The sequence below is a fragment of the Amphibalanus amphitrite genome, unplaced genomic scaffold (genome assembly GCF_019059575.1).
Source record: "Amphibalanus amphitrite isolate SeventyFive unplaced genomic scaffold, NRLGWU_Aamphi_draft 001509F_arrow, whole genome shotgun sequence".
NCBI lineage: Eukaryota > Metazoa > Arthropoda > Thecostraca > Balanomorpha > Balanidae > Amphibalanus > Amphibalanus amphitrite.
Window position 1 is genome coordinate 101,094 of NW_024883002.1, and position 12,418 is coordinate 113,511.

Here is a 12,418-nt window from a genome sequence, read left to right on the forward strand (position 1 = left end):
TCAAGAAACATACAACAATGACACGTTTTTCGGCTACTAGTCGTTTATTGTTTTCGTTTCCAATTTTAAGAAGGGTCACGGGTGTAATTTTCCATCCGCCGTCCTCGCCATCATCGGGACAAACTCATCCGCATCATTCCTCCTAGTCATTCCTCACGCTTCCCTCTCTTGGCTGGGTGTCACCCCCGACACTGACGGTCGGTGGTAGGAGGTCGGATCCATTCCAGGCAGGCCTGCCAAGTCGGAGTCGGAGTCGCTCGGGGTCGGCAGTTTTGTCCGGCGTCGGGGTTGGTGTCGCCAAAATCTTACCGACTCCGACCTTGGAGTCGGCGCTTACACAATACCTTACATTGCATGGCTCAAAGTCATGTCCTACACCTGTTTGCTTGACGATATATTCCGATTGATCTTTCAAAATCAGCTTTTGTTGAAGCTTAGGACACGCCCTTTTTTGGACGAGCGCTGCCGAAGACGGCTGTTGCGTCAAGCCCTGTTTTTTTTTCTGCGTGATATTTAAAAAGTACTTTTTGGGCAATGCAAGACCTTTGAACTCGCCAATGGTCGCTTCAGGTAGGTTCAATACGAATGCGATAACGCCAAAATCAAAAGATCCTCTCTCCATCATCAAGTTCAGCACGTTGGTGCAACACATCCACGCAGGTTTCCTCCTGGATCTCTTGTATTCGCTTTCTGTTCGCAGAACCAGCAATCTGTCATACAGTCGACGCCCGCAGTCGTTCAGTTCAGCAAGAATAGCGTGACTCTTCTGAGCAAGGCCAACAGTGTGATTCAGAGCACCTGCTCGCCTGCGCTGCCGTCCATTCAGGTAATGGCACCACCGGCCGAGCCGCGCGCACACTCCACACGCTGCTGTGTATTTAGTAGCATGATGTCATAGTCTGGTACCAAGAGTACCAGGGCTTTTTTGTTAGTTGCAGCCAGTTCGTTATGGGAAGGTTAGGTGCCTGGGCGAGTGAACTGTACCAGCGAGCTGTGTCGGTGAACTGTGTGTACCAATGAGCCGTACCAGCGACTGTGTCGGTGAACTGTCTGTACCAGGGAGCTGTGTCGGTGAACTGTCTGTACCAGGGAGCTGTGTCGGTGAACTGTCTGTACCAGGGAGCTGTGTCGGTGAACTGTCTGTACCAGGGAGCTGTGTCGGTGAACTGTCTGTACCAGGGAGCTGTGTCGGTGAACTGTCTGTACCAGGGAGCTGTGTCGGTGAACTGTCTGTACCAGCGAGCTGTGTCGGTCAACTGTCTGTACCAGGGAGCTGTGTCGGTGAACTGTCTGTACCAGGGAGCTGTGTCGGTGAACTGTCTGTACCAGGGAGCTGTGTCGGTGAACTGTCTGTACCAGGGAGCTGTGTCGGTGAACTATCTGTACCAGGGAGCTGTACCAGGGAGCTGTGTCGGTGAACTGTCTGTACCAGGGAGCTGTGTCGGTGAACTATCTGTACCAGGGAGCTGTGTCGGTGAACTGTCTGTACCAGGGAGCTGTGTCGGTGAACTGTCTGTACCAGCGAGCTGTGTCGGTGAACTGTCTGTACCAGGGAGCTGTGTCGGTGAACTGTCTGTACCAGGGAGCTGTGTCGGTGAACTGTCTGTACCAGCGAGCTGTGTCGGTGAACTATCTGTACCAGGGAGCTGTGTCGGTGAACCGTCTGTACCAGCGAGCCGTCTGTGTCCAGGTGCTCGACAGTGAGCCCGTGCACGCCGAGGGCGAGGCGGCGCGCCGGCGGCGGGAAATCCTGACGCGCCGCCCCTCCTACCGGAAAATTCTCAGCGACCTTGGCGGCGCAGAGATCTCCGAGGACAGGGGCGACGGAGACGCCGAGACACTCCCGAAGAGCGGCATCGTCAAAGGTCGGTCCCCCCACCGCCCGGGCGCGCCACCTGCAGTCAGCTGTAACACCAGAGAGCCGATGGATGTCGCACCCCGGGCGCGCTCTGAAACCCCGAACATCATCATCGGAGATTGGCAACGCTACAGTAAATGTATATAGTCTACCTGCCGCATTACCATTAGATGGGCGTGCTCACTGTTAGCCGATGTCTGGCACGTATTTATTGATACCGGGCGCCACCTTGTAGCGTTCTGACCAGGCCCCCCCCCCCCGGCGGCGTCTGCAGTGATTCCGACCACCATCCAGCTGCCCATGGCCGACTCAGTGCAGACGCTGCATCCTCTCGCCGTCAGCGTGGCCGGTGCCGGCGGCGGCAACACCGTCCTCCACTACACGCAGGCAGACGGACAGTTCTACGTGCCAGGTGAGCGGCCGTCCACTGTATACACAGTACACACCGACAGACGGACAGCGGCCGTCCACTGTATACACAGTACGCACAGACAGACAGCGGCCGTCCACTGTATACACAGTACACACGGGGAGACGGACAGCGGTCGTCCACTGTATACACAGTACACACCGGGGAGACGGACAGCGGCCGTCCACTGTATACACAGTACGCACAGACGGACAGCGGCCGTCCACTGTATACACAGTACACACGGGGAGACGGACAGCGGCTGTCCAGCACAATCTACTACAGCAGCCAATAGATGACTTAGGACAGGCACATGGGACTACTTTTAAATCTTGTGCGACAGAAGCAGGCAACAGTTCCGATTGCATATAATATGCTATGCATATTGCGGAATTGGGGCTCATATCGGACTCGAAAGATACGAAGTCATACGTCATAGTAACATATTTCTGTCGTGGTCAATTTGCGTAAAAAGTGAAGACCGGGTGATTACCGAGCTACTGTTCTATGCAAATTTTCTGATTCAAACTCGCTCAGGGTTATCGTGCAGGTAAAGGGGGCCCGCCCAGCAGAATGCGTATGAAATATGGAGAGATTCTGAAAAATGGGTGGGGGCCCGCACACTAGGGGGCCCGCTTTGGAAGCGATGACCCCCCCGAAACGAAATCCTGGCTGCGCCACTGGTATACACAGTACACACCGACAGACGGACAGCGGCCGTCCACTGTATACACAGTACACACAGACTGACAGCGGCCGTCCACTGTATACACAGTACACACCGACAGACGGACAGCGGCCGTCCACTGTATACACAGTACGCACGGGGAGACGGACAGAGGCTGTCCACTGTATGTATACACAGTACACACAGACTGACAGCGGCCGTCCACTGTATACACAGTACACACAGACTGACAGCGGCCGTCCACTGTATACACAGTACACACAGACTGACAGCGGCCGTACACTGTATACACAGTGCGCACGGGGAGACGGACAGAGGCTGTCCACTGTATGTATACACAGTACACACAGACTGACAGCGGCCGTCCACTGTATACACAGTACACACAGACTGACAGCGGCCGTACACTGTATACACAGTGCGCACGGGGAGACGGACAGCGGCCGTCCACTGTATACACAGTACACACCGACAGACGGACAGCGGCCGTCCACTGTATACACAGTGCGCACGGGGAGACGGACAGCGGCCGTCCACTGTATACATACACAGTACACACGGGGAGACGGACAGCGGCCGTCCACTGTAAACACAGTAGACACCGACTGACAGCGGCCGTACACTGTATACACAGTACGCACGGGGAGACGGACAGCGGCCGTCCACTGTATACACAGTGCGCACGGGGAGACGGACAGCGGCCGTCCACTGTATACACAGTGCGCACGGGGAGACGGACAGCGGCCGTCCACTGTATACATACACAGTACACACGGGGAGACGGACAGCGGCCGTCCACTGTAAACACAGTAGACACCGACAGACGGACAGCGGCTGTCCACTGTATACACAGTACGCACGGGGAGACGGACAGAGGCCGTCCACTGTATACACAGTGCGCACGGGGAGACGAACAGCGGCCGTCCACTGTATACTCAGTACACATGGCGAGACGGACAGCGGCCGTCCACTGCACAGGGTGTCCGGAAAGTCCTGGCGCCTCTTTTGGACGTCGTCTAACGCGCGATGTGATTTTTGGACTTTAAACCAATCACCACAGATATGACCCCTCGTTCACCGCTCAGCTAGGGGTCGCGTAAATATGACTGAAACCGTTTTCAGTGATAGGTATATGGGCGAAGATGCTCCTTGTCGCTGAGAGCCCGCGCGCGGGGGCCCCTTGCGGCTTGAATGAGGCGCGAGTTGCAGCGCGATGCGGCGTTTCCCGGCGAACGGTTGAACAGGCAAAGGTGCATTCCGGATTGGAAATTTCTTAGAAAATATTCTCACTCAGTTACGACCAGGGTATGCCAAAGCTGCGGAGACTGAAGCAGAATTTCAGCGGCAATCGAAGAAAATCTGGGGTCTGATAGACACAAATGTTCCATCATCTTCGTCAAGGTCAAATAAATGAATGACAAGCTGGTCCACGAGCATAGGTGGCGGAACGGGGAGGGCACCGGGGCACCGTGCCCCCCTTTGATTTGGGCATTTTAACATTACCCCTATGGGCATTGCATGGAAAGAATGGGACCAAAAGTCGGCAGTGCCCCCCCCCCCCCTTAACCCGCGAGTTGCTGGGGGGGGGGGGCGTTAAACGCCTCCACTTTTTTCGCCGGGCCATAGCATAAAAACGGCGCGCCGCAGGCGCGCCAAATTTTTGGTACCTGTAGGAAATTGATTGAAGTTTATTGTGACAAAGTTTCAAAAAAATTGATCGGAAAATTTTTGAGATATCGATGTTTTAGTGACGTCATGATTTCTGAGTTTTCGACCAAAAACGGCATATGTTCAAAAAATCATATAAAATCACAGAATAGACATACAGACATGCCGTAAACGCCATTAGGCTGCCAATACCATGGTCAATCAAATGGCTATCTTCGACTATTGATTATCGTTCCGCGTTTTCCATAATCTTGAACTGAATCTTGGCAATTTTTCGTGACTACTTCACGACCATGATACATGAATTTCTTAAATTGAACTTTTTGAGCCAAACACGTACACTAGGGTGTCCCAAAAAACTTTTTTGTTAATTTTTGACCGGCTGAAGGCTGCCCCCATTCCACTTGGCTGGGATAGGATGCTGACAAAATTTCAAGTGAATCCGAGTAGGTACGTTTAGAGGTTGCGAGCAAATGAACATTTTTATCTCTTCTTAGGTGCATTTTAACATGGCTACTAGGATCGCATGCATGGCATGATTCAGACGGGGCAGAATCGCTCGCACTTTTTCCCTCCAGTCGTTTCAGCTGTTTCCTTGGCGGTTTCCGGAGGTTGGCCACAATTTTCATCTTCAAACTGTCCGCAAGGCGACCATCGACGAGCATCATTCCAGAAACCATCGTTAGGCTCCTGATGGTGCCTGAAGTCGCGGGCAAATGCCGCGACCACTTCACTTCTCTGCAGCTGCGTCTCGGTCGCATCTTTGTTGCCGGTTAACTTAAGATGAAGATCGTCCAGGCACATACACCGGATCAGGATATGGTCAGGTGTGTCGTCTCCTTGCAAACGGCGCACCTCACCGCTGAGTACCGCAGGTCGGGTCACCCTGGGCACTGGGCAGGTCCGCGCCGGGAGGCGGCCGATCCGGTGGATGTACTGGTACGACATACCTACTGCAGTATCCAGCACGTAGTTGATGCCGATAGGCATCCACCGCCTAGCCCTTGCTTACGCCAGAGACTGAGGTGGAGGTCGGCATCCGGTCTCCCCAGATCCTCTTGAAGAAGGAGTCTGGCCATGTCATGCGTCAAGCAGTTGGCCGCCCCTGCTCCGGCACTTGTGATGGCCTTTGCTTCTGCCGGCACCTCCTGCGGGAAGCCGGCTGCTTCTCTGACCAGCTCGTCGTCCCTCTTACGGTCCTACTGCCTAGGCTGAGACGGAATATGACGATCTCCAATTGCCGCCATGTTGAAGCAGCATTGGCATTCCTCTCGAAGACTTTGTAACCTCCTGGTCCATCCATGTTCCTGCTGACGACTCTGGTGGTGGACCCAGGTTTCATCGCGAAATAAACCAAGGAGTTTAAGGAAGGACGACGCAGCCTATCACATGGTCAGCCATAGAGCAAGGGCTCTTAATATCGTCAATGATGCCGCCGAACGGGGAATCTCGCTTATCTAGCGGTACAACACCACCACCAAGTCAGAAGAGCAGAAGCAATACCTGCTTCAGCTAGTGCATCACCATCAGCAGGCGCAGCCCAAGAAAATCAAGGATGGATAGACAAAGAAAGTGTTTCATAGATAGTGCAGTGCTACCTTCTGCTGTAAAATTGTCTAAATACCCTGATTTGTCATGCTTGTTCAATCGGTATATACCTACACATATTATGGAATGGGGTTTGCTCATGGTTAAAAAGTGCACAAGCTCGCAACCTCTAAATATACTCTGATTCCTCTGAAACTCGACCAGTGTCTTCCTTACCGGTAGTGGAACCGGGGCAAACTTCAGCCCCTTGAATATTTCATAGTTTTGTTTTTCCCATGTATGCTTGGGACACCCTAACGTACACATATGATAAAATGAATGTCACCATCGTGTTCTACGCCCCAAATTACCTTTAAAACATGTGTCACAGGCTGCGAATATCAGTTTTGATTTTCGGGGATATGTGCCTACCCGGTTGACCTGACCTTGACCCTGACCTATGCTTGACTGACCCCTACATGGAGCTGACACTATTGTAGGCCTTATAAGATGGATTGTGCACCGTTTTGACAGAGTTTATGGCGAGAGGCGCCCATTGCGAAACCCTGAAGTCCATGCTACTGAAAGCCCGATTTCAGGTGTTTGACCTGACCTTGACCCGACCTGTGACCTCAAAATTCAACTTTAAAGTACTCATCTGAAGCGTCTCGTCGCGTTCTCTCGTTTGCCGCCTCGTGCGTTTCGCTGCGCCTATTGGTTCTCGAGTTATCGGCTGGGGGCGTTTAACGCCCCCCCCCCCCCCAGCAAACGGTGGGTGGCGAAATACCCCAGCAACTGCCGGGTTAATTGAAGGTGTTCCGCCGCTACTGTCCACGAGGGGTTCCTGGGCACGAGAATCAAGGCGGCTTGCCCTAAGGGTCATTTCGCACTTCTGACAAATAAGTCAATATCAACGCCAAACCAAAAGAGATACGGCTTTTTGTGACCCGGCATTAGAAGCAGCAGGTTTTGGGGATCATTGCCATGTAAAGTATCCATGACAGTTGGATAACGACAACTCAAGAAACTCAAGATTACCAACCGATATTTATTTTAAAGTAATTTTAAAAGTAATTTTAATAAAAGTAATTTTAAAAGTAATTTTAAAATAAATATCGGTTGGTAATCTTGAGTTTCTTGAGTTGTCGTTATCATTGCCATGTATAATTTTTGCCAGTTGTAGGTATGTCATAAACGCACGCTAGCGGCGTTTGAACTTGCGAGTATCTGACAGTCATTTTACGACACAGAAAATGTCACGACTTTTGACAATAATACACGACGCCGGTTTTTGACAAAAACATGAAAATGATGTTTTTTCCAGACGCCCCAAACATTTGCCTGACTGGCCATATTACGATTTGTTCGGTTAGGTGAGCTTGAAATTTGGACCTTTTCGATATTTATGGCCATTCGTGAACCCCATTTGCATCACTGTGCGCGGGTGGATTGGTGATTGTCGTCCAAAGGAATGGTTAAAGGGACCCTCCCACCTTAACATTAGATTTGAGTTGAGATAGCCAAAATGGGGTCCCTGGCTCACAATTACCGGTTTCGGCACTCACAACATCGAGAATTGCCTTAAATCGGAAATATTGAATTTCAAAATTGCAGCATTTTGATTCAGAGAGGCTAATGCATAGGAATACCCCTCTGAATGTGTGACGTCAGCGCCGATATCTAACGATTTTTAAATGTTTGACTAAAACGTTTTGTAGCACGCGGTGGTATATGCTACGTTGCGCGCAACAAATGCCGCACTTTTAAATAAAGTCGCTAGGAACAGCGGAGATCCCAAAAAGTAAACAAAAGTAAAAGTCTAATATCTTGGAAACCTGTGAATATTTTTTGATGAAATTTGGTAGATATTCGTTTTCACTCTTTCTGAATCGAGCGATATCACTTTCATGCCAATTCATAAACTTTTTTGAAGGTGGGAGGGTCCCTTTAAAGAGAATCGTTCACTGTCCTAAAATTAGGATTTTTTCAATGGATTTACGATTTTATTTGCTCAAAATGATCAGAAAATTAAATAAAACCTTTTTGTTTATAAGAAATATTATTTTATATGTTCTGATATAGGAAGAACTATATTATATATAAAATAATCAGTCCGAGCCTGTACCGCTCATTGCGAGCCTGTACCGCTCGGTCCGGGTCTGTGCCGCTGGGTGCGGGTCTGTGCCGTCCGCTGACCCGCCGTCCGGGTCTGTGCCACTGCCGTCCGCTGACCCGCCGTCCGGGTCTGTGCCGTCCGCTGACCCGCCGTCCGGGTCTGTGCCACTGCCGTCCGCTGACCCGCCGTCCGGGTCTGTGCCGTCCGCTGACCCGCCGTCCGGGTCTGTGCCACTGCCGTCCGCTGACCCGCCGTCCGGGTCTGTGCCGTCCGCTGACCCGCCGTCCGGGTCTGTGCCACTGCCGTCCGCTGACCCGCCGTCCGGGTCTGTGCCACTGCCGTCCGCTGACCCGCCGTCCGGGTCTGTGCCACTGCCGTCCGCTGACCCGCCGTCCGGGTCTGTGCCGTCCGCTGACCCGCCGTCCGGGTCTGTGCCACTGCCGTCCGCCGACCCGCCGTCCGGGTCTGTGCCACTGCCGTCCGCTGACCCGCCGTCCGGGTCTGTCCCCAGTGTCGCTGCCGACCGTGTCCGGTGGTCTGAAGCTGGACCAGACCAGCAACATGGTTCTGACCACCGCCTCGCCAGCCGGCAGTGATGTGATCGAGGAGGTCACCCATAAACGCGAGACTCGACTCTACAAGAACAGGTGAGACAAAAAGAGCCAAAGGTGTATTGGCGACAGATGCTGCACAGGGTGTCCCATAACTCATCTTGTACTTGCGGTCGCTGACTGCTGTGTCCCTCACCTGTACTTGCGGTCGCTGTGTGCCCTGAGTTTGCTGTCGCTCACTGCCTTCTGTCCTACATTTGCTGTCGCTGACTGCGGTGTCCCCTGTGTTTGCTGTCGCTGACTGTTTTGTTCCCGCGTACCCTGTGTTTGCTGTCGCTGACTGTTTTGTTCCCGCGTACCCTGTGTTTGCTGCCGCTGACTGCGGTGTCCCCTGTTTTTGTTGTCGCTGACTGTTGTGTTCCCGCGTACCCTGTGTTTGCTGTCGCTGACTGTTGTGTTCCCGCGTATCCTGTGTTTGCTGCCGCTGATTTCTGTTACTGACTGCCGTCGACTGTCTCCTTGCCAGGGAGGCGGCGCGCGAGTGTCGTCGGAAGAAGAAGGAGTACATCAAGTGTCTGGAGAGCCGGGTGGCCGTGCTGGAGAACCAGAACAAGGCACTCATCGAGGAGCTCAAGTCGCTCAAGGAGCTCTACTGTCAGAATGAGGCGCCGTGAGCGGCTGGGCGGGGACAGCGGCAGCCTGTGCTGCTGTCCGCCGGCAGTGGGCTGTGCTGCTGCTGTCCGCCGGCAGTGAGCTGTGCTGCTGTCCGCCGGCAGTGGGCTGTGCTGCTGTCCGCCGGCAGTGAGCTGTGCTGCTGTCCGTGGACAGCGGCAGGCTGTGCTGCTGTCCGCCGGCAGTGGGCTGTGCTGCTGCTGTCCGTGGACAGCGGCAGGCTGTGCTGCTGCTGTCCGCTGGCAGTGGGCTGTGCTGCTGCTGGCAGTGGGCTGTGCTGCTGTCCGCCGGCAGTGGGCTGTGCTGCTGTCCGCCGGCAGTGAGCTGTGCGGCGGGTGCTGCCGTGCTGATGGATATGGCCGGCCGGCGGCCGCGCACTGTACCTGAGCCGCGGATGTCGGCACCTGATGAGGGGTGGGGTGGGGGAGGGGGGCTATCCTGGGGCTGGGGGTGCGCGGCGGCGTCCCAATGCCCGTTCCGGCTGGCTCTGTGAGCCGTCGGCGGCGGTGTGGTACGCGTGTGGTAGTCGGCTGTGAGCTGTCAGCAGTCGGCCGCAGACGAGTCGGGCCGGCACGGCAGGACTGACCACCTGAGAGACACCTGCCAAGGCTTCAGTTCATTGTCACCGCCGGTACCTTAGAATGCCATAGGTTTCAGCTTTGTTTATAGCAGGCTGCCCAAACGGGTGCTCCATCACTGCAGGGCCTGCATTGCTTCTCCTGGCCATACGTTTTAACTGCCACTGAGTGCAGGAGATCTGCGTTGCTGGGGTTATTGATGTTGGAGGCTGGCGAGTGGCGACGCTGGTCAGAGTTCACCGTCTTAATGGCAATTCATTTGTACATACTGGACACGGGCAACACATGCACGCATGAACATGTGACCTGAATCGTAGCATTTTGCATAGTAGGGGTTGCGGACGACGCTGTGTGCTGCTCCAAAGGAGAGCGGCTGCTTTGGGTCCTGTGTACCGAGCGCCATCCGAGCCCGCGCCGAGCGCCGCTCGCGCCAGTCGGTCGCTGCCAGCGATGGGGGGGGGGGGGGGTTGGTCGCGCGCGTTCTGCGGCCCTTGTGTCGAAGACCGTGTATTTCCAGCGCGCCTGACACTCTGGGGTTTGAATACAGTTGACAATACGAGCCAGACTGGTGTCGTCATTACCACGGTATTCCGTTACATTAAATCATATTACGTTTTTCGAAAGTGTGAAAATTTTGGTGTCTATAGGGCAATACCTACATACATCCATGTTTTGGTTTTATTGGTACGAAATTTTCAAAAATCCAAGATGGTAAGGGAGAGTGGGGTAACATGCCCCGGGTGGGAAAGACACCGTCCCTCTAGCGGCAAAACAGAAATCGAACCTGGAAATTAATGTTCTTAGCGTAAAACGGACACCTTCCATGTTTACTGTACAAAAATTTGCCAAGTTCAGTTGGGCAAAGGTGGGCTGGAGGTCGCTTGTTTCCTGTGCTGATTTCAAAAATATTTTAGCGTCAAAACATTATGAATATCAAAGAAAGTATATAATTTTTAAGTCCCTTGCTATTGTGATGCATTTACCTACCATGAACAATCAAATGGTTATCTTCGATTATTGATTATCGTTCCGCATTTTCCAAAATCTTGAACTGAAACTTGGCAATTTCTCGTGACTACTTCACGACCATGATACATGCATTTCTTAAATTGAACTTTTTGAACCAAACACGTACACATATGATAAAATGAACGTCACCATCGTGTTCTACGCCCAAAATTACGCATAAAAGATGTGTCACAGACTGCGAATATCAGTTTTGATTTTCGGGGATATGTGCCTACCCGTTTGACCTGACCTTGACCCTGACCTATGCTTGACTAGCCCCTACATGGAGCTGACACTCTCGTAGGCCTTATATGAAGGATTGTGCACCGTTTTGACAGAGTTTATGACGAGAGGCGCCCATTGCAAAGTCCTGAAGTCCATGCTACTGAAAGCCCGATTTCACGTGTTTGACCTGACCTTGACCCGACCTGTGACCTCAAAATTAAACTTAAAAGTACTCATCTGAAGCGTATCGTCGCGTTCTTTCGTTTGCCGCCTCGTGCGTTTCACTGCACCTATTGGTTCTCGAGTTATCGCCTGGGGGCGTTTAACGCCCCCCCCCCCCCCAGCAAACGGCGGGTGGCTAAATACCCCAGAGCAACTGTCGGGTTAACGTGTGTCGCTATTTGGCGCAGGAGCCGAGGAGGGGAGAGGGGGGAGGTGACACCCTTTTGAATTCTACACCTGTGAAAGATGTTTCTCTGTTCCTACAATAGGTAGGTACCTACTGCATGCGTGACAGCTCTGCCCGTAAAACATTTTTGCTTGTTAACAATCTAGGCTCTGGCCGCCGACTGACAAGTCCGATCAGGCTCATTTTTGGTTTACGCACTCCTTGATATATGCCTTAGATACCCTGAGGGTAACGAACTTTTACTTAGATTTTTTTTTTCAGGTCAAGGCCAGGTCATCCTAGGTCACGAAAATTGTATATGATGTATCGGTAACGTGATGCATGTTTTATGGTCCATTTTACACGTAGATTTCGAAAATAATATCGTCTGTGTCATTTAAGGTCATTTCAGCTGAATTTACCGGAGGTCAGGTCAATTCAGGTCAGAAAAGGTCAAATTTTGAAAATGAATTTTTTCAACAAAAAGGTGCATATCAGATGCACTTTGTGCTCAGGAACACGATGGTGCCATTTATAATGTTGTACGATGTCAAAAACGTACTGAAAAATGGTTTTGAAAAATGTAAAATTGTAAAATTTTGACAATAATGCAAATAACTTGGCTTTTTTGAATATATTGGGCTAAAACTTCCTAGAGTAGTTAATCAGTGTGTGTTCTATCACATATTTTCCTTTTTTTTGCGAAAAATCAAAAACTTTTGCAAAAAAT

At 52.1% G+C, this 12,418-nt stretch overlaps 1 protein-coding gene across 10 annotated transcripts in view; it reads left to right on the forward strand.

The window, feature by feature from the left end:
- Positions 1–10,626, forward strand: part of LOC122373520 (cyclic AMP-responsive element-binding protein-like) — a 36,374-nt gene extending 25,748 nt beyond the window's left edge. For 7 of the 10 annotated variants that reach the window (XM_043351659.1, XM_043351660.1, XM_043351657.1 and 4 more), the window contains exons 3-7: positions 701–826; positions 1,691–1,865; positions 2,133–2,270; positions 8,778–8,913; positions 9,344–9,587. In XM_043351659.1, the coding sequence (XP_043207594.1) occupies positions 701–826; positions 1,691–1,865; positions 2,133–2,270; positions 8,778–8,913; positions 9,344–9,491 (723 nt within the window). In that variant the 3' untranslated portion in view covers positions 9,492–9,587. Of the gene's footprint in view, positions 1–700; positions 827–1,690; positions 1,866–2,132; positions 2,271–8,777; positions 8,914–9,343; positions 9,588–9,623; positions 9,675–9,759 lie in introns of those variants that run through there. The other 3 variants (XR_006255061.1, XM_043351651.1, XM_043351650.1) reach the window with 3 other exon arrangements.
- The last annotated feature ends 1,792 nt before the right edge of the window (positions 10,627–12,418 follow it).